At 41.9% G+C, this 21,971-nt stretch overlaps 1 protein-coding gene across 3 annotated transcripts; it reads right to left on the bottom strand.

Annotated features, from left to right (window-relative positions):
- Positions 1-55: 55 nt before the first annotated feature.
- OPRK1 (opioid receptor kappa 1) lies at positions 56-19,912 on the bottom strand. 3 transcript variants are annotated; one of them, XM_040972708.1, is made up of 3 exons: positions 19,606-19,912; positions 4,040-4,392; positions 56-679 (listed from the first exon to the last, which is right to left on the bottom strand). In XM_040972708.1, exons 1-3 carry the CDS (start codon positions 19,860-19,862, stop codon positions 147-149), a joined length of 1,143 nt encoding a protein of 380 aa, XP_040828642.1. In that variant the 5' UTR covers positions 19,863-19,912; the 3' UTR covers positions 56-146. The 3 variants fall into 3 exon arrangements, with proteins under 3 accessions (XP_040828642.1, XP_040828644.1, XP_040828643.1); XM_040972710.1 differs by lacking the exon at positions 19,606-19,912 and adding an exon at positions 13,475-13,497 and having other exon boundaries at positions 147-679; XM_040972709.1 differs by lacking the exon at positions 19,606-19,912 and adding an exon at positions 6,600-6,634 and having other exon boundaries at positions 147-679.
- Between the last annotated feature and the right edge of the window lie 2,059 nt (positions 19,913-21,971).

Raw genomic sequence — 21,971 nt, 5'->3', positions numbered from 1 at the left:
CATCTCAGGATTTCCAGCCACGAGAGTTCTAAGTTTATTAAATATTCTTCCTCTCCATGTCACACTGCTGTTGTAATCTGAGTCACACCCAAATCGTTGAACTCTTCTCTGCCAGAAGAAACATAAGACGACATCTCCACGACTAGTCATACTGGTTTGTTCATCCCGTCAACATCCCTCATGTAAGCAGGATCCTGAACTGTGTTTCGGACTCTGCTGGTGCTCTGTCGCTCCATCCTCATCTTAATGGGAAAGCAGAAGTCTCTGAAGCACCGCTTGAAGTTTTCATCAAGAAAGGCATAGAGAATGGGGTTGAGGCTGCTGTTGGTATAGCCTAACGCAATGCAGAAGTAGTAGCTGGAGAGGGCAGCGGTGCTGTGGGAGGTGCTGCCCAGAGCCTCCACAAGAATGAAAATGTGGATGGGAGTCCAACAGATGATGAAAACAGCCACCACCACCAGAACTAGCCTGGTGATCCGGCGCAGGTTACGATCCTTCTCTCGGGATCCAGAAAGGAGCCGGACACTCTTCAGGCGCAGGATCATGAGGGTATAGCACACAATGATGATGAGGACGGGGATTACGAACGCAAAGACAAAGACACAGATCTTCATGAAGAGGTCCCACCAAGAGTAGTCATCATCTGGGAACTGCAAGGAACACTCAATGACATCCATGTCTGTAGGAGACACAACCAACAAAATCATAAGAAAAAAACCTGTTACTGTTCCCATTGGTACAAAGTGTTCAAATTATGAATTTTAATACCTTTGATTGCAAAAGTCCAATAATAATAAATGATGTTGCCTGATGGTAACATTTAAAGAAAATGCCATTTTTAGCTACATACAGAACATCGAACTAGAAATTACCAGTTATTATTAGCAGAAATGTGTAATAAAGAAGGTTACGTAACAATATTGCTTATCTTTGACATGAATGGCTTCCAGAAGAAATAAATTGTTAACTTACTACATACTGCTTATTTTATAGTGTTACTATGTACTAGCTACTCTCTGAAACTTAAGGCTCTGGCAATAAAAGCTAATGTCTATTTGTAATAAATGAGTAAATATTTAAATCTAGCCATTGAGTCTTCTAACAACATCCTACTCATTTGTTAAACATTATTGATTTATTCAGGTCAATAAAAATTAATATGAAATTAGTCTAAATATGCCTCTGGAGTTGTGATTTAATGGAAACAATGGTATCCATTGTAATTAAGGGCATTTACTGAAATGGGCAAAAATTCTGGAAAATTAGTAGTTTAAAGAAAATCAGAAAAGAAAGAGCAGGATTGAAAATTGCCAAAGAAGAAACTTCATCATCATCAACATAATCATCATCAAGGGATTCCCCAATAAGCCAGAATTTTCTTAAGATTAAAAAAAAATTTTTTTGAAAGGCAGAGTTACAGAGAGAAGGAAAGACATGGGGGATGAGGAAGGTCTTCCATTCTCTGATTTATTCTCAAAATGGCTGCAATGGCTGGAGGTGAATCCTGTAGCTTCTTCTGGCTCTTCCATGTGAAGACAAGACCGCAAGGACATGAAACATTTTCTACTGCTTTCCCACACCATAAGCTGGGAGTTGGATGGGAAGTGGATCAGCCAGGCCACAAACGAATGCCCAAATGGAATTCCAGTGCCGCAGGTAGAGACTTAGCCTACTATCCCATGAAACCAGTACACAAACTTTTTTTTCTTAATAACAATAGTATACAATTCATATAAAGCAAATACTTATATATGATACTTAGAAAACTAGTCTATTTGCTCAACTTCTGTTTGCTTTGTAGTATTATCTTGTAATAAACTTCATATTTGAATGAGCAGGGTCCCAGCATCAGTACCTTTACTCTAGTTTAATGAGATTTACTGTCACCAAGAACCAGGCAATACACACTTCTGCTTGCTCCTGAGCAATCAGCGAGTACAAAGCAGGTTGACCTCTCCCTGCCCTTATCCTTCCACATGGGTAGAACAGTGATCAGCAACACTGGAGTGCAATATTTGCAAAGGAAAATAAATCTACTTTAATTTTCTGCTATTTTCTTCTCTGTTTTGCTGCACAAATTAATCTTCCAAAATGGGTGAATCTTTTCTTCCATTGCATCTGTGCACATTTATCCCTAACAACTCCTTCCTGGCAAAGCCACATCTATCTTCATTTCCTCTTTCAAAAGCCTGATTGAAATCTGCTTATTCTAACATGTCATTTTTCTGACAATGATTGCAAGGAATGTAGTGATTCAGGCTACAAGTGAAATGTGAAATATAAAAGTTAGCTCTTTGTTTACACTGGGACAACCATCCATCTCCTATTATCCTTTAGTCTATCTCCTCATGTCCACTGTGGAAATGCAGTGTCTTTCCTTTAACTGCAATTCTTGCACACAAACATCTTGGCCTTAGAAGAGTTTCCAGCAATTTATTTTCAAGTTACATTGGCATAAGGAAAAAAATTCTTCATGTAATTAGTCACTTTAAAATGCTTATCTAATAGGCAAAGTTGGAGGCTTCTTAAAATTTATCAAGTATTTTATATTCCCACATGCTATGGTTTTGATAGAAACTCATTTATCATTTCAAAAGACACACATCATTCTTCATTACAAAAGAAAGATAAAATTTAAGACAAAAATTGCATTCAATCTGGCAGCCATGGTGCTGCTTGGGACTCCTGCATCCTGCCTTAGAGCATCTGGGTTTGAGTCCCAAGTGGTCCGACTCCCAGCACATCCTTGGAGGCAGCAGATGAAGGTTTGCATAGTTGGTTTCCTGCCAAGCAACTGGGAGACCTGGAAAGAGGTCCTGGATACTGGCTTTAATATGCTGCAGATATATTTGCAGGAGGCTTTTGTGGTGTGAGCCAGTACATGGGAGTTCTTTGTCTCTGTCTCTCTGTTTTTTAAATAAATAAATATACAAACAAACATTTTAAGGAAAAAGATACATGTCATAGAATATATAGCCCCAGAAATGAATCCTAACCTAACTATGAACTCTGGTTGGTAATGATGTGTTAACACTGTTCAGCAGTGGTTATCAATGTTCTACTCTGGTGAGACATGCTATTAACTAGGGAAAACGTGTATGTGTGAAGGCATGGTACTCTTTGTGCCCAGATTTGCTATGAATCTTAAAGGTGTTCTAAAAATTTGAGTCTTATAAAACAAGCACCATACAAAATAAGCTGTAATTTAAATGCCAGAACCTGGAAAGTCCTCATTATACATATTCAAATTTCATCAATCACAAGAATCACAAATCTAGACTCCTGGAACTGCAAATAACATTTATATAGCACAAAGTGATTATTATAATGCCCCCCACCACCCCGCACCAAGTGAATTCCTATAAGATACTGCCATAGTTTTCTCTTACTAGTAAAGTAACTCTTGGAACAATATTTCTTACATTGGCTATAGGCCGGAATCACCTGGTGACATATTAAACATCTTGACATCTAGGCCACACCAATTAAACCAGAGCATTTGGACTGAAGTAGCCGTGTTCTAAGGTGCCAAGGGCATTCAAATGTGCAGCCCAGAGTCCTATTTCCATGGGGCAAGAATGAATACATCCAAAATAGAATGGCTCCTTTGAAGTGTCCTTATATTCATATATATATATGCCTGTCTTTGGGATTTTTCCTAAGATGTACTCTGCTTACTACTATCTAAAGTTTGTGCAGTTAGAAATCATGGGTTTTTTTTTTTTAATTATTTAGTTTTATCGGAAAGACAGATATACAGAAAAAAGTAGAGACAGAGAAGAAGATCTGTCTGCTGGTTCACTCCCCTAGTGGCCACAATGACTATCAGAGATGAGCTGATCCAAAGCTAGGTGCCAGGAGCTTCCTTCAGGTCCCCCATGTGGGTGCAGTGTCCCAAAGCTTTGAGCTGTCTTTGACTTCTTTCCCAGTGCCCATATGGGATCTCAGTGCCTGCAAGGGGAATACTCTAGCCACTAGTCTACCACACCAGGCTCAGAAATCACATTTTTGTAAATTGGGTGAAGATAAGTACTCTTACCTTCTCTGACTTTGGTACCTCCGAGAACTATTGCAGATATACCAACAGATGATGACAGGAGCCAAATGCAAATATTGATGATCTTGGCCTTCAGAGGTGTGCGGAAGTCTAAAGCCTTAACGGGGTGACACACGGCAATGTAGCGGTCCACGCTCATCATCGTCAAGGTGAATATGCTGGTGAACATGTTGTAGTAATCAATGGAAATTACTATCTTGCACAGCACATCCCCAAATGGCCAGGAATTCATCAAATAGACTGTGCTCTGAAAGGGCATAGTCGTAGTAACCAAAGCATCTGCCAATGCCAGGTTAAATATGTAAATGTTGGTTGCAGTCTTCATCTTTGTGTACCTAAAGGACAAGAAACAATAGTATTTTCTTCTGTTCTCATCGCAAACCTACAAAGTAAATATCTTTGGATGATTTTTATTTTTAATCCACTTATTCTAAAACTTTTTTAATCTAGAATTAATACAAAATTAAGTAAAGAAGAAATGGGGCTGGTAAAACAGCAGCATGAAACCCAAACATCCTATCAGTGATTACTAGATTGAGTCTCAGCTGCTAAACTTCAGATCCAGACTCCTGTGATGCCCCTGGAAGACAACACAAGAAGCTGAAGTGTCTGGAACCCTGCCACACATGCGGGAGACCAGGAGACCTGGATGGAGCTCCAGGCTCCTGGATTTGGCCTGGCTCCGACTTCATTTTTTGGAAAGTAATCCAGCATATGAAAATTTCCTCTCTCTCTTCTTTATCCCTCTCTGTGTCTTTGCCTTTAAAGTAAGTAAGCCTTTTTAAGAATACAAATAAGTTAGGATAAATACATACGTAAGTGTACAGATAGATCATTTCAACAAACTTGAAAGTAATAGTCTTCATTTTGTTGCTGATAATTCATTTTGATCCAAATGCTCAACTTCAAGCATTTTTTTTAATTAATAAATTTTATTTTGACATTCTTTACATAGTTAATTAGGGTAAGAAGGTTCAAGGGCTACAGGAAAGTGGATAATACTAATATGTTTTCCATATTGTTACCTTCATGTTTAAAAGGGGGGTATTAAGGGAGAAGGCCCACCCAATTTCCCACCCTCCCCAAGTCCCGGGTGTAGGGCATGCTCTGAGGTTCTTGCTCAAGTGGTTTTGATATTGCAACAGTTATGAATCGCTCTCAATCTTGCCGCTCCAAGCACTATGAGGTCTTTGAAAAATCCACTGATTGACATAGTCCATCATAGCTTAGATGGTTGGTTGACCCGTTCTGTCTTCTCTCTTTTCTTTGTTATGGTTCTGACTCCAGCTTTTAGATTAGGAAGATCTCCAAAGAAACTTCTTGTATGTGCTAACAAGTACAGGGCCTGGCACCGTCCATCGCTCCAATCAGCTGGTGGTTGCAATTGCTGGGTTGGTTCTGTTTTCACTCCCGTCTTCCACTGGAGCCAATGGGTGTTGCAGTCCAGTCTGGTTCTGCCCAGCACATACTTGGCCCTCACATAAACCAGCGGGAGCTGTAGCCTAGGTTGGAGCGACCCACAATAACCCCAACCAGGCCCACCCCCTACCCTGGTTTGCCAGTAAGTGTAGCAGTAATCCAGTCTGTCCCACATCCCATTCCACCCCAGCCGCTGTCTTAGTTTTATGTCCTCCCGTGGAAGTGGTAACCCAAGAGGGATGAGCCCACTATTTCCCTCCCAGGCCTCTCCCACTCCCAGATTCCAGTTGATGCTGCCCAAACAAACCTCGCCCACTTTAATTTTGTTTGCACCAGTAGGAATAATCCGCCCAGCCTGGCTTTTCCCTGATCTAGTCCACATGAGGCGCACAGGTGTGGTAGCTCTGCCTAGTCTGGTCTGCCCCCATCCCAGCGCATGCTCTCCTGCGGAAGTAGCTGTCCAGCAAAGGAACCCTCCCTTATTCCCCTGCCAGCTCTGCCCACTTCCTTGCTTGTTCTCAGGCTGGTTGGGCGCTGCGGTCCCTTCTGGTACAGGCAACCTCACCTCGGCATTCCATAATGTGCACTAGTCTTTGTTGCGACCGACCCTGGGTCGACCCACACTGGTGCCTGGATTTGCCAGTGGATGATGTGGACAGATTCAGCCTGGTCTTGCCCCCACGTCTGCCAACTGTATGCCAGTGGGTAGGTTTCCATGGCCTTTTCTGGGCTGTTTCCTATCATGTTTCTTGCGTTTACCTGCTGGGTCTGTGTCCTGCCAGAGGAGTTGCCCAGGCTCCTCCATCAGAACCTCTCCCAATGCCAGGTTTCACGCTTACCAGTGGGTCCATGAGCCAACCCTACTCAGTCCACCTCCTGTCATAGCAGGAACTGTGGCTTTTCCTGACTGGCCTTCAACCCAATCTGGTTCTTGCTGTTGGATGTTCCAGCCCAGCCATGGTTTGTCCATACCCACGTATGGCTCACACATGGCTCAGTAGGGGTTTGAGACCCTGCCTAGTCCATCCCACATCTGCCCTGGTCCTCCAGAACACCAGGGGGAGTCGGGGTCTGGCCCAGTTCGGTGCATCCAATCCCAGTCCACACTTGTGCCAAGGGAGACTGCAACTGTATCCAGATCAGAACGCAGCCCCCTTCCAGGCCACGCGCCTCTTGGTGGGAACCTCAGCCCAGCTAGGGTTGTCCCCTTTGCTCCCCAACCAAGCATTTTTAAACAGCATTTTTCCTTCCTCCTTCAACACTGTTTTCTTCCTCCAGATTATTTAGAAAAATCAGTTATATATGTATATGATGTTTTTAATGAAAACTTGCCTTTAATTTTTAAATGTATATAATCCCAATGGCTACAATACAATTAACTGTATTGATTACTGTTTTCTAATGTGCCACTACTTTGTCATTTAAACTATATTACATAGGGAGCCAGTTTTGTGGTATACTGGGTAAAGCTACTGCCTGCAGTGCCAGCATTTCATATGAGTGATGATTCAACTTCCAGTTGCTCGAATTCCAATCCAGCCCCTTCTCATGCACCTGGGAAAGCAGCAGAAGAGGGCTCAAGAACTTGGGCCTCTGCACCCACATGAAAGACCGAAAAGAAACTCCTGGCTCCTGGTTTCAGCATGATTCAGCCTCTGCCACTGGGCTGCTTGGGAAGTGAACCAGTGAATGGAAGACTTCTTTTTTCTATGTGTCTCCCCATCTCCTCTGTAAGTCTGCCTCTAAATAGATAAATCTTGAAAATGTGTCATCTAAATAACGTAGCTGTGTTTATATATATATCATACTCCTATATATAGTCCAGTACAGTCGAATACATAGTCTCTCTTTACTCCAATCTTGAGAAAATTTAACATATAATTGGTCATCTATGCCAGTGGAAGGCATGTGATGTGCAAGGCAGAGCAGAAAGAGTGTTTATAAGGCGAAATCATTTTTTTTTCTGTTACAACATGAGGTCTAGAACCATCACATTTTCCACTAAAACTGAATTGAAAGGATTGCTTTGTTTAGAGACTGCTTTCTCAGAGATCTACAGAATATTAAACACTCCAGACTACAGCAACAAGTGTTCCAAAATCAAGAGCTAAAGTATGTTGGAAGAAATCCATATGTTAATTAGTTCATACACAGCTAAGACCTGAAGGCTTTGTCACAATACGTTCATCTATGTCCATTCCACTAAGTCACAGCATCTCTGACTCCTCTTGGAGCAACGTGAGCTAATGGTAAGTCAGACTGCCCTGAGCCTCAACTCAGTACGCAGCTAATTTATTAAATAGGACGATAAAGCCCAGCCTTCAATATATGACATCCAGGAGTATATGGCCCAACTCAAGATATTTGGCCTGTATGATCACACTTTGCCCTCAGTGTTTACTGACTTTCCTTCCAGTCCATTTTCCTCTTTCTTACCAATTTCAGGGTACTTCTCATAAAGTAGATGTATTTTTCTTTTTAAGATTTATTTATTTTTATTGGAAAGGCAGATACACAGATACAAGGAGAGGCAGAGAGGAAGATCTTCCATCGATGGCTCACTCCCCAAATGACCGCAACGCTGGAACTGAGCCAATCCGAAACCAGGAGCCAAGAGCCTCTTCCAGGTCTCCCACATGGGTGCAGGGTCCCAAAGCTTTGGGCTGTCCTCGACTGCTTTCCCAGGCCACTGGGAGGGAGCTGGATGGGAAGTGGAGCTGCCGGGATTAGAACTGGTACCCATGTGGGATCCTGGCACATTCAAGGCAAGGACTAGCTGCTATGCTATCATGCCAGGCACAAGTAGATGTGATTTTATGGAAGTGGGAAGGCACTGTGAATGAGACAGCATAGAAACAAAGCACACTCTGCCCTTCCAGACCTGTCAGCTATCTATCTATCTCCAGCTCCATACCAATCATGGGCATTTATACCACAAAAGACTCCCTACTGTCCCTTTACTGACTTCCTCAACCTGCATATATGTCCACAATAGCCTTGTGTGATTCATATGCAATCTGTGAAGACATGAAGAAGTGAAAATACATTACAATATACATCTCTACTCCCAGAGAAAAGATGGTAGCAGAATCTGTGATTGTCGCTGAAGGACTATACTACTGTAATTATATAGAGAAAAAAAAGTCAGAGTGAGGAAGAATGGGGGAGAAACAGGGGAAATCACTGAGCCAATGGAACTGCATCATGAAAAATAAAAACTTGAAAGAATAAAATAAAAATAAAGTGCTATGTGCAAAAGAAGCATCCACACCTACAGGGAACTTGGAGCTGAGTTCAAATCAAAGTGCTGTATGAAGGAGACAAACCAGAGACTGAACTGGCACAGTCATTTCTCCCCAGCCCAACAAAAGCTCTGTTCAGTTCCTACTAGGGACTCCGTGCCATGCTGTCTCCGTGATGTGGGAACATAAGCCCCCAGTAAACCTTAGCTTACATGTTGGTCTCCTGTCAGTTCAATGTAAGGCAAAGAACCTGGGTCAGTATCAAAAAGACAAGTACCACAGCCCATATCTGTCAATTTCTATTTTGGTCTTCTGTTACCTAGAGAGTGATGGAATCTGGAATGAAGAGATCATTTAAAAGTTTATCTGCACACTTTTCATTTATGCACTATTAAATGGTCCATAAGTTTCGAAAAGTGACTAAATATGCCAAATATTCACAGCATAGGCTTTCAAAAAGCATGAATATAACCAAGTACAGACATCGACTGTGAAAGGACTAAATGCTTCCAATAAGAAATTGAAGAAATGATATTTAGAAATTGTCTTCTTAAATATATGGTTTTATGCTTAAAAATACATTTTACCAAATTTACGTTCTAGTTTTCCAAATTTCTGGAAATAAAAATCTAGAAGAAATTTCAAGTGATAATATCTTTTTAACCCACTCTTGTATTTTGTGGCTCTGATATTTCCCTCTTTCTTTATGAAGTTAGACTGGCATGCATTGATTTTTAAAGTAGGGAAGATTTGGGTTGTAGTTCTCATCTTTCCCTCCACAGAAGAGTAGACTGTAGAGAGTTAATAAGCCATCCCAAAGTTTCTGTCTTTCTGAATCTAAAGTAGAAAATTACAATACTTATCTCACAGCATTCCAGATATAGTGAGCTGCACCTGACCCATTGAATATGTATGACTGGGCCCAGCATGGTAGCCTAGAGGCTAAAGTCCTTGCCTTTCATGTGCTGGAATCCCATGAGGGTGCCAGTATATAACCCAGCCACCCTGCTTCCCACCCAGCTCCCTGCTTGTGGCATGGGAAAGCAGTGGAGCATGGCCTTGAGACCCTGCACCCATGTGAGAGACCCAGAGATGGCTCCTGGCTTCAGATTGGCGCAACTCAGGCCATTGCGGCCACAGGACGAGTGAATCATCGGTTAGAAGATCTTTCTCTCCGCATATCTGACTTTCCAATTAAAAAAAATAAATAATTTTAAAAAGAATATATGTGATTTATTTTATGTTCTCATGCAAAGCAGAGCTGCTAGTTAGCACAGAATCAGAGAGGAATGTAGTTTATAGGTAACTTTTTTGAAAGATTTATTTTATTTTTACTGCAAAGTTAGATGTACAGAGAGGAGGAGAGACAGAGAGGAAGATCCTCTGTCTGATGATTCATTCCCCAAGTGACCACAATGGCTGGAGCTGTGCTGATCTGAAACCAGGAGTCAGGAACCTCCTCTGGGTCTCCCACGTGGGTGCAGGAACCTAAGGCTTTGGGCTGTCCTTGACTGCTTTTCCAGGTCCCAGGCAGGGACCTGGATGGGAAGCGGGGCTGCCAGGATTAGAAATGGCTCCCATATGGGATCCCGGGGCATTCAAAGCAAGGTCTTTAGCCACTAGATCACCACGCTGGGCCCTAGATAACTCTTAAAGTCATTTATACAATCCAGCTTTAGACATAAAAGGTGAGAGTAAAAAACAAAGCCTGAGACCATGTAAGATCCCACTGAAGAAAAACAAGAATGAAGTAATACATAGATTACCATAAAGTGTCACTTTCATCCTTAATATAATCATAAAATGTTGAAAGACAGCTTGCTTTTGGTTTCTCCAAAAATTTGCAATAAATGTATAAAATGGCACTTATATATAATTCAAATCCTGCAATCATAGCTCAAAATTAGCAGACTAAGCTAGAAAATAGCCATTATGAATTATATCCCTCAAAAAATGCTTTCTGTGTCAAGCACATCCTTATACATCCCAGTGATTGCTCCTTTAGTTCTAAAGATAAGTCCATGTGGTAGATCAAACCTCTCTTCCATGGGTTAGGCAACATCAGAATCACAAGATTGTCCTGAACATTCTCCAAGGGATCCTGTGATGAAAGGCGTGGCAGAAATCCTGACCCATGAATCTGGTCCCTGTTTGTACAGTCTCACTCTGTATCTCCCCCTGCACTTTTCAGTTTACCAAGTCTGAAGACTGTACTTCTGTGTATGAGTCATATGTGATTTTCACAAGATCCTCACAACAAAGATTTGGATCTTTGTCCCTCACATTTTTGAAGAATGTTAAGTTCAGTGAGTTAAGTGACATGTGCCATGTCAGTAGATGCAGGAGATTAGCGAATTATTAGAAGGAATGTAACATTGGACAACCTTTCCCAGGGTGTTCAAACATAAAATGTTTACAAAGTGAGGACTCACAGGTATAAGCATATGAATGAATAAACTATAAATTCAACAAATGTTTTGCTAATTTTTTATGTCTTCTCCTAGGCTGGATTATGAGATTATGTGAACACAGCTCTGATATTTCCCCTCTTTTTGGACTTAGACTAGTATCCCCTACCCTCAGGGAGACTCTGGCTGACCTCTCGGTTGAATTAGCCAATAGTAACTCCTTTCATTCTTGACATATTCACTTGTGAAAAAACAAATACATTTTCTTACTATTATAGGATATGAAATCCTTTTCTATTTCATCTACACTGCTTTACAAAAATTTACAATTGTTTCAAGTGGAATGGTACCATCTGAGTGGGAGTTTTGGTTTGTATGAAAAAGCTGGAAGTGAGTTGACGGCAAGTAGTTGCACTTTTCAGCATATACACTATGGTAGCATGCGGCTTTAAAAGAGCAAATTCTGTGGGCTGTCATTGCTAAACTTCACAATGCTGCAAACCTGAAAATGAGGGTGCCATGCAGTGGACTTAGAATATAGCCTTATCAGGAGCATGACCCTCCTTCCTGGATATAGCACTCTGACAGTACACAGGTAGAAAATAACTGCTGAGTTACAAGATGCTTTTGCGATGAAAATACACTGCCAAAGTCTGTGTTTTGATTTCTCACATTCAATGACATTTCTTGAATCAGGAACTCCTGACCTTCATGCCATCAGCACAGTAAAACTTTCATCTCTTCTGTTTTGCTTTTTTTTTCTTTCCCTTGGACAGACAGAACAACAGAAAAGGGGGAAAAGGAAGAGACAACAGAGAGAGCATCCATCTGTTGGCTCACTCTCCAAAGGATCACAATAGCCAGGGCTGGACCAGGCTGAAGCAAGGAGCTGGAACTCCAGCCAGGTCACCTACAAGAATGGCGGAAGTCCATGTATGGCCAACTTATACTGTCTTTTGGAGTGCATTAGCAAAGAGCAGGATTGGAATCAGAGAAGCTGAGAGCTGAAGCAGCACTCATACGGGATGTTAGTGTCATAAGCAGCAATTTAACCCACTGAGCCACAACACCAATGCTATAAAATCCTAATCTTGATATACCTTTGAAAATTAATACATGTTTTGTTTTTTGAATTCAGCTATTTTTATACTTTACCTCAAATATTTTCCCATGTTGGCAACTACATACATTTTCTTCTGTGCTTATGTTTACTTTCTTCCATAGTATTTATCCTGGAGCTTTTTTCAACACTTTTTAAAGTGCTTATGTGTAATAATCGATATATATGGCACTGGGGGGGCTGGAAAATAAATTCAATGACACACCTATGGAATCTCACTAATCAACTCATAATGTGAACTAAAGAAATATACAGAAGAGAATTTCAGTGAGTAATAAGCAAGAAATTGGCAGTACTTAACTTTGAGAAGAGTTTAGACAGGAGAGATTTGATGGCTAGTGTCTTTCATGGGTCAGCAGCTCACTGGATTTAACCGGCTCAGGGACGAAGCTAGAGAACGAGGAGAGGCTGATTGTGCTAGGAGCAGTGATGTCAGGCCACAGAGGACCACGAGCATCAGAAGGCCGAAATCATTTTAAGCACTTAGTAATGAGTTATGATGTGACAGACAGTGCTTTAGGAACTTTCTATAATCTGATACAATTGTCATGATGATTAAATGAGGCATGCATAGAATTACTTAGCACCGGATCTGGTCCTGGATAATTGGATCTGGTGCACGAATGCCAGCTTCTGTTGTTATCATCAGTGATGCTGTTGCTCTCGTTAGTGCTGTTATCATTAATTACTTGCCACTGCCTTAATAATCCACATTGCAACCCATATTATGCTATTGCCCCCACTTGTTGTGGATGAGGAAATATTGAGAAAAAAATCTTAGAAATACCCTGCTTCTTAAGTGCTCTCATAATCCATGTGTTTTCTGAAGGAATCAGGTGTTTTGTCAGTGAAACAATGTGAATCTGTGAATCTATAACTTGAAAAGCATTCTGGTTAGTGTGTCAAGTATGTATCATGAGGGCAGTAGACATTAATACAAGGGTTTTAGCTGTGCACAGACTCCCCAGACAACAGAAATAAATGCATCCTGAAGCTCAGCTGGAATGAAGGAGGCACCCTCAGCACAGTTCACAAAAAACACTGCTCCTCAAGATCCAGCAGAATGATGAATGGAAATGGGCTTTTCTGCACTGTGAGAAATAAACCGCTTCTCACACCAAGATAGGATGCCAGGAAAAGATTGCAGTCAAAGCAATCATGAAATGATTTTGAAGGTTGCAATTTTGACTAGAGTATTCAAAAGTTTTAGAGCTCTATTCCTGATCACCAAATTGGTTTTCTTCCTCCCACCCTGCCTCCCTTCCTTCCTTGTCTTACTTTTTTTCCTGTGGGTGCTTAGTCCGATCCTTGAAACAGTTCTGAAAGGCTTGAACTTCCTCTGCAATCATATAAACATCATTGTAGCTAATTCATGTAAACAGTTACTGTAAAACTAATTCTCTCTCTAAGAGGTTGTCAGATATGTGCAAATTGCTTGGAGAAATGAAAGATAAGCTGCTTTGAAAATAATTTCTGAAGTAACTATGGTTATATTTGCATATAAAACTATTTTAATGTTGTTTTCAAGACAGGATTTGCGAAAAAAGAATTTGTGATTATTTTAAAATATTTTATGTACTAGAAAAGTAAAATGACAGTGAAAGAGAGAGAAATTTTCCATCCAAACAGCACTGGGCCAAATCAATCTAGAAAACTGAGACTTCTTCTGGGTCTCCCAAGTCCTTAAGCCATCACCCACTGCCTCCCAGCATGCATCAGCAGGAAGTTGCATTAAAAGAACAAAGTTGGGACTCATTCCATGTACTCCCTTATAAATACAGACATCCCAAGAAGCTGCTTAACATGATGCATAACAATACCATTACTAGAACTTATTATTTCAATCAAAGGCCAAGATAAGGCTGACATCAATAAGCAGCAATAAATTATGTAGCTGCCTTTGTAACTGTCTTGTGTCATGTCTTTATGTATATGGTATGGTGCTAAGGTTTTAGGCGAGTTACACTGACACTTGTGAGATTATGGACTATGTGAGTGCATGCCTCCTTTGTTACTGCACTGGGTACCCTGAGGAAGGAAAGCAAAGAAACCTGGGCTGGAAGAGGAAGGCTCTCTGACAGACACTCAATTCATCACCCCATTGCTTCCCGTGTTTCTGACCCTGTTGAGACAGGGTGACCAATGTGAATACAGTAACTTCCAGTAAAGTTAAGATAGTCTAAAAGGGTGGATCATATCATGTATTTGGAATATTTAGAATGTATCTGACAGTTGTCCTCAGAAGAATAGCAGAAGCCAGTAAAAAGAGTATGATAGTCAGTGTGATGCTTTACCTTGGACAAGATACAGTCCTCGGTCCTCCAACTCTTGTCTATGCTTTATGGCTCAGGTAGATTGATTCAAATCCATCATTAATTGTCTTTAAGCAAAGTAAGTCATCCCAGATAACCTGGGTTATCTCAGTCTAATTAGTAGGTATGCCTTCACAGCACAGCTGCCCTTTTAAAGAAGATGAAATTTCAGCTGAAAATGTCTGTCTGTCATTCCAGGTTTCTTGCTTTTATTTTTCTATTTTGGTTACTATAAATAACTACAAATGAAAGGTTAGTTTATAAGGAAGATAGATTTATTTTCACTCATGGTTCTAGAGGTTTAACATCTAAGAGCATCACCTCATGATGATCTCATGTTTTTGAAGGTCTTCTGGCTGTGACAGCATCACACAACAAAGAATAAGATGCCTGAATATCCTGGTAGTCTCCTTATAAAGCTACAAGGACTCAATCACCAGCCTCCACACTAGGGACCTTGTTTAAACCTATTCACTTCCCACATCTAAACATCAAATTATTCTACTTCATATGTCACGATTGGGCTAAAATTTTAAGGCAAATTCTTGTGATATATTCAAACTATAAACAAAATATTGCACTGCCCTACAGATTTTAGACTTTCTCAACCAGTTCCACGGTCACACAAATCAATTCCTTCCAAAAAAAAATTTCCTCATTTCCATTCCCTACCAGCTCTGCTTCTCTGATTCAATCTTACTAAATACAGAGTATGAAAAGTTATGATCAAAGACAAAAAATCTTGGATAATATGATCACTTAAAAATTATTAGAGGAGCTGGAATTATGGCACAGCAAGTTAAGCCATCATTTGCAATGCCAGCATCCCATATCAGATTCCTGGCTACACTGCTTCTGATCCAGCTTCCTGCTAAGGCAACTGGGAAGGCAGCAGATAAAGGCCCAATTTCTTGAACTTCTGCCACCCTCATGGCTGACCTAAATGGAATTCCTGGCTCTCACAATTGCCCTTTCCCAGACCTGACCGCTAAAGCCATTTGGGAATCCAACCTTTGTATGGAAGACAGCTCTCTCTTTCTCTATCTATCTACATGTGTGTCTGTGTGTTCCTATACCAAATAATAAATGTTTAAAGAAAAACAAGAAGTCCTAGGGGGAAATAAATCTGTGATGGGAACCAAAAATAAGCCTAGAGAATGCAATGGGAATCCGAGGAGAGAGTGCTGTTGGAGAAAACCAGAAACTAAGACTGATCAAGCATGCCAGATTCCCCACAGAAGTCAAGCCATGGCCAGGTCAAAGGAGCAGATGGAACATAAATATCAGGACTCTCATAAAGTCACAGGAAAGAACCAAGGTATGGGGCAGAAGGATGATGGAAGACAACAAAGAGCAGGAATTCTCCCCCACTTATCTATGATAGGCAGCAGTAGTAAACTCTTATTTGTTAAGAAAACTCAGAAAAAGAAGAGTGGACAGATACTGTGTTGTCATTTGTGAGATGATTAATACCTGAGTATGTCTTTGTGCTGACAGTACAAGAACAAAATGCAAAGGGAAATGAGATACCCAATGTGGCAAAGTGACATAACAAGACAATGGAACTCAAAATCCAGAAGCATGGAGTTGACTGGCTAGAGAGGGAAAGCTCCTCCCCTGAGTGAGGGGCAGTGGCTGACAATGCACACAGGTTGAGAAGGGTTGCTCTCAGCAGCTGAACTCTGACATCTCAATCAACTTTCAGCTATGATAAGACTATTCATTGAACTTGAGGGACTGTAATTAGGTAGAGGGTTTAGAATCATTCATTTATTTTTAATTAAAATCAGAAGACAATATTTGTTTTAAGTACCAAATAGGAGATGAATATACGAAAACTTCTAGGCAGAACAGAAGTTGAATATACTTTAGGACAGCCACTTAGCTGTGACCAAAGATAAGGTTGATTTATCCAAAGCATTCAACTGCCCAGATGTAAAAGCAGGGAAAGTGAATCAAAGGCTTTATTGAGGGTTAAAGTGTCAGTCACACAGCAGCAGAAAGACATAGGCAGAGCAGTTATATGCGTTGAGAGACACAGGCTAGATTAAGGGCTCATGGAGCATAGGCTGAGTAACAGAAGACACGGTCGGGGACAAGTTTAAGATCCTTTAAGCAAGAAGGTATCTAAAGGTTTACAAAAGCGATTAATGAGAAACAGAGTGGATGAAAACACAGGCTCTGGGATCAGGCTGCTAGGATCATTCAGGCCCATAAGTTAGCAAGGTGTATGACCTTGGTCAGTCTGACCTGCTGTGACAATACTCTGCCTATGGTTGTGAAGATTAAATAAAATAATTTACCTCAAGTATATGCCTTTAATCTGTTGGAGAATAAAGGCTTTTTTTAAAATATCACATAAATGGAATTAAAAGACAAGTTTCCTTTATGTAATAAGGATATTGAAATCTGTGCACAATATTTTAGTTAGTATTTTTAATAACTTGTATAACTGTATTAAATTTTAAACACCTTTGTTAAAAAGGAGATAATCTCGTGTGGGCACCTGTGGTGAGTGAAGAATGGATGCTGACAATGTTGGAGGCAAGGCTGCCTGACAGGACTGGAGACCCAGCAGGTGGGCATAACACGGCTTACTGATGGTGAGCTGTAAAGGAGGAAGTCCAGAGACCAAAGACTAGGATCTGAGCCTAACACCAGTGGACACACCTACAGATAAATATGCCCAAAGCTTAGAAAGAAGGGATGCTGAACTGCCAAAATATTAAGGTCTTTACTTGAAATAATAATATGCCCTACGAATAAGGGGCTAAACTAATTGATATTCAATAAATTATGAGAACACTTGAAACTTTAATGGTCTTTAGGAGATAGTAGATCACCCATCCAGAAGACTTGGATTGAGTTCTAGGCTTATAGCATCAGGCTCATTCCAGTCACAGCCATCTCAAATGTTTGTGGAGTTATCCAGTGGATGGGAGACCTATATCTCCTGGCATCACTAATACATCTTTATTTTTAATTGAAATGAATAAAGTCCACAGACTAAGCTATGCTAGCACCCTTTTGCATATATGATATTATAAAAGACAGAACATCTCAAAAATGATTTCCTACCTTTGTAGACAGAGTGGCTCAGCCCTCAGTTTCAACTGGGTGAGACATATGTGTACGGCACATCTAGAGTCTACTCAGTTCTGTAAACATGGCCCTATCCTCTTTGTGCCTTCTTACCATATCATAAGTCTGTTCTGCTGAGCTAAATAGACCGAGCCTATTTGCTGCTTTTCAAAGTTTCCATTTTCAATTCCTGGATCATCTACCTGTATAAATAAATTTTAAACACTCCTTTCTCCTTCTTAGCTATCAAGTTGGAGGAACTGTCATTTCAGTAGGTTGCCATCCCAGAAAGACAATAAAATTCTCCACTTTTAACTTCTCTCAAACGTAACTTCTAAGCAGTGACAAAGGAGTAGGGGAAGGCATGATTCGGTTATGTTAACTACCTAACTTCTTTTTTGTTTTTAGCTGAATTTATCTTAAGTTAACAAACTTTAATGCTGGGTGTCTTTTGAAAACCTGCCCATGAAAGTCATATTTAATCTACAAGAATTCTTCCCTCCGCTAGTCAGGTCTGTCCTCTGTGCATATCATCCAAATATTATTTTAGGTTTCTTTGTCCATTTTAATACTAGTTTGCACTGCCACATTAAAAAAAAAAAAAGACTGTAGAGCAATAGGAAAGTCCTTTTCAAACTCAAAACTACAAGTGAGCATTTAAGTAACAATGGAAGGACTTAAATATGGGAATAGCAGGAACCACGGCGATTTTTATTGTTACCATCTTTTACAAGCGTGTGTGCGTGTGCGTGTGTACCAATGTTTTATTACCAAAAAGTGGCAAACGGTTCCTACAATTCTTAGTTACAATTTAGAATAGACTCGTCTTTGATTTCTTTTATTGGTTAATGCAATCTGTTTAATGGAACCCAGCCCTGGGATTACTAATGACTTAGATAAACAACGTGGTTTCAAAACATCCACCTTGCCCCAGTCTTCCACAGACAGTGATACAAGTTCTATGAAATGCAATAAGTAACAATGGAAACTAAGGTCGTTGAACTGCACACACTCATTCTAAGAGAAATAAGCTTTCTGATATGAATTTGGAGATATAAGTGGTGTTTGTAATCTCAGAGCCAAAGATGGGAATAAATTACCTGATATTTCCAAGTCAATAAATAAATAATTATAAAGATTTTCAGTTATTGTAATGATTTCCCACGAGAAGGATTTGCATTTCTGTAGATACATCACCTTTAAAATTGTTAATCAATAAAATACTTCTTTTTCCTAAAACTAAAGTCAAAGTTAAAAAGAAAATGCAGCAAAGGAGAAAAGCCACTTCATCTATCAGAAAATTAGCATACATATGGGTATGTGGGAAATTTCCAAAGGAGTTGAACTCAAGAAAATTCCACAAATGGCAATTAAAACAAACCTTCAACGGTAAATGAAGAAATGGAATTGGCAAAATCATCAAAGAAATTTCTGGAAGTCTGCAGGGCCTGTACTTTGGAGAATAAATATCAGGTAGCTTTCTTACAAAAGCCAAAGGTCCTAAAGGAATGGGATGGCAGTGCAGTTCTAAAACTAGGCTCCAATATGGTTATCAACAACCTTAAATAGTATATTGGCTGTGTTTCATAAGCCATTAACAGGAGACTGATGAATCGTAAGAAATTATCTTCAGTGTGCTCAGTTTGGCAAGGGAAAAATCTGGTGCAAGCGATCTGGCAAACGGCCACGTGTGTGGATTCTTCTCCTTACCTGGTGACAAGACCTGTGTCCTCACCCACCCTGGCCCAAGCAGGAGCTTAAAACTCCTGGACTTCTCTGGCTGCTGGGATCTGTCCTGCGTGAGCCTCACAGTCCCCTACCAAAAACTTGCCAGGAAATTCATCATCCCTCCAAAAATTCTTCCTGAAATCTAGTAAGGGAAACATCCCCATCTCCAGGCTGGCTGCACACCTCCTTGTCCGCCCTGGCCCAGCTTTGTCTCTGCGGCGTCAAGATCTCTACTCACCGGATAATTACGAACATGACCAGCGAGTTGCCCACCAAGCCCACGACAAACACCACGGAGTAGACTGCAGTGATTATGACAGGGATGACAGGAGAGATGTGCGTGGGTTCCAGCTGCGCGTCCTCGGCCCCTACAGTGCTGTTGCCATCTGGTTCGGCCCAGTTCGGGAACCAGGCGCTGCCGTTAGGGAGCAGGCAGGCGCTCGGAGCGCAGGTGGGGGCCGGCTCCCCGCGGAAGATCTGGACCGGGGACTCCATAGCGGGGCAGCTACAGCTGGCTGGCGAAAAGGGACGCACCTGCGGGGCTGCGGAAGAGACAGAACAGGCTGGAGACGGAGATGCAAACTTTGCTGGCTCCCGAGCTTGCACGCAAGGCTGGAGGCGCTGGCGACCCAGAACCCTCTTGTCACCCAGCCGGGTTGCAACAGCCTCGGAAGCGGGACACAAAGGACCGATCTCTCATTGTTAACCTAACCAGCTGAGGTGCCCCTGCGTGCTGGACAAGGACAGGGAATGCTTAGTCTTTCTTCTCAAGCTTTTGACATGCTCCCTTACCCACTCCAAGGCTGCGATTTCGGCAGAACTGTCTCCAGACTGCTGATTTGAGTCTAAAAGGACAAGGACATTCCTGGCCCCCAACACACACACACACACACACACACACACACACACACACACACACACACACACACACACACACACACACACACACACACACACACACACACACACACACACACACACACACACAGCCCTCATCGCCTGCCAGGGCCGCAGCTCAGCTCAAAAGCCAAAAGCTCACCTCTTGTTCCGGGAGGTGAGAGAACAGGCACACCGGGAGGTACTAAACCGCGCGCACCGAGTCTCCTTCAGTCCTAGACATCCCTGCGCACCTGCAGCTCCGCGTTCTGACCAGGAGGCGTCTGTTCTTAACAAGTGCGGTCCCGGCACCTAAGCCAGCTGCATCCACTCCTCGCAGCTCAGCACGCGCCGGCTCAGCCGGGCAGGACTCAGCCAGGACGCCGCCAAGAACTGGGGACCCGCTAGAGGAGAGCAGAGGATGAGAAGAGGTGGGGCACGCCCGCCCAAGCCCCGCCCATTCCCGCTCGGCCAGTCCCCAAAACCTGGCTCTTAGCCTCGCAGCCTGGCTACTCCACCTGCCCAGTCTGCTTCCTGCGCCCACTGCCCTATGCCACACGCCGCGCTCCTAGGCATCTGCACGCTTCCCAGCTGCCAGAGGCTGGGCCGCCTGACTGTGCACACCGAGCAGAGCGGAAGCGTCTTTCTATGCAGTGCTCCTATGCATCTGTGCTATTTGGAATGTTTAGCACCTGGTGTCTGCGTGGTTCACAGGAAACATCTTTCAAGAGAGACAAATAGCCTTCTAATTCTGTTTATCTGATTGATTTGTCCAAATAAAGTAGCAAAAGGACTAGATCCTGAAGCAGAATAATTTAGGACAGGTAAATAACAACATTTCTATGCTTTTCGCTCCTTTCTGTCTGCTGTAATTGGGATGACAGGCTGCACACACCCAGGACTTTACAGATACTACCTGGAGTTCATGATATTATCTAAAAAGAACAAACGCGGCCCCTGAGTAAGGCCCGGCCCGGGTGCTGACACTGGGTCGTGTCTGTGTCACACTGACCCCTTGCATTCTATGTTCCTCCTCTACCTCAACTGAGACATTCGGTCATTGCTGTTCCTGCCCATGACTGCCAGGTAACAGGTACATTACATCCACAGATCCTTATCCACTAAGGGGATCTAAGGGACCAGGATCACGAAGGTGGGAGGAGGAAGAAGAAAGAATGAGGCAATCCTCCTTCTTGATTGGGTATTGGAGAAGAGCAAGGATTAGGTACCGAGGTTTCTGAAGTGGATTCACTGACTCGGAATAACAGAGCTCTCCATTGCCTAACCTGACTTACATCCAAGCCCAGACCTGGGCCTCTGAATGCCTACTACAATCCTTCAATTTGCTGGCTGATGACATGGTAGAGCTCATACATTTGTCCAGACGCCATGACCCAAAGGAGCACTTCACCAACCACAGTCTCCCCACAAGTTGGAAATACACAATAGGAAGCATCTTTTTTGCTCTGATTGGCAAATTATTATCAAATCTTGATTTTCTTTGAAGCCAAGTTTCAAGCTTTCATTACAGTTTAACATCTGCTTTCATGGAACATCATTCCTGCCGGGATGCTGTCCTGAGAGCAGCACCTCTGTGAGACATGACAGACAGAATCTTGTCCACATATTTGGAAATCATTTACCAGATAGGTGCTTGAGGCTTAAAAAGCTGAGCTATATAACCATTGAATGAAAGTCAAGAAAACTTATTAAGGAAATCCAGCATCT

Source organism: Ochotona curzoniae, unplaced genomic scaffold, assembly GCF_017591425.1.
Source record: "Ochotona curzoniae isolate NIBS_2020 unplaced genomic scaffold, NIBS_Ocur_1.0 contig_2318, whole genome shotgun sequence".
In the NCBI taxonomy this organism is placed as follows: domain Eukaryota; kingdom Metazoa; phylum Chordata; class Mammalia; order Lagomorpha; family Ochotonidae; genus Ochotona; species Ochotona curzoniae.
This window is presented reverse-complemented; position numbering and strand designations above follow the sequence as displayed.

What these genes read in the sequence shown, in the direction of transcription:
- OPRK1 (XM_040972708.1), bottom strand. Translation starts at nt 19,862, where the DNA reads ATGGAGTCCCCGGTCCAGATCTTCCGCGGGGAGCCGGCCCCCACCTGC. An exon ending in GTCATGTTCGTAATTATCCG is followed by an intron (nt 4,393 to 19,605) that starts GTGAGTAGAGAT and finishes CTTGTCCTTTAG; the next exon opens with GTACACAAAGATGAAGACTG. An exon ending in AGGTACCAAAGTCAGAGAAG is followed by an intron (nt 680 to 4,039) that starts GTAAGAGTACTT and finishes TGTCTCCTACAG; the next exon opens with ACATGGATGTCATTGAGTGT.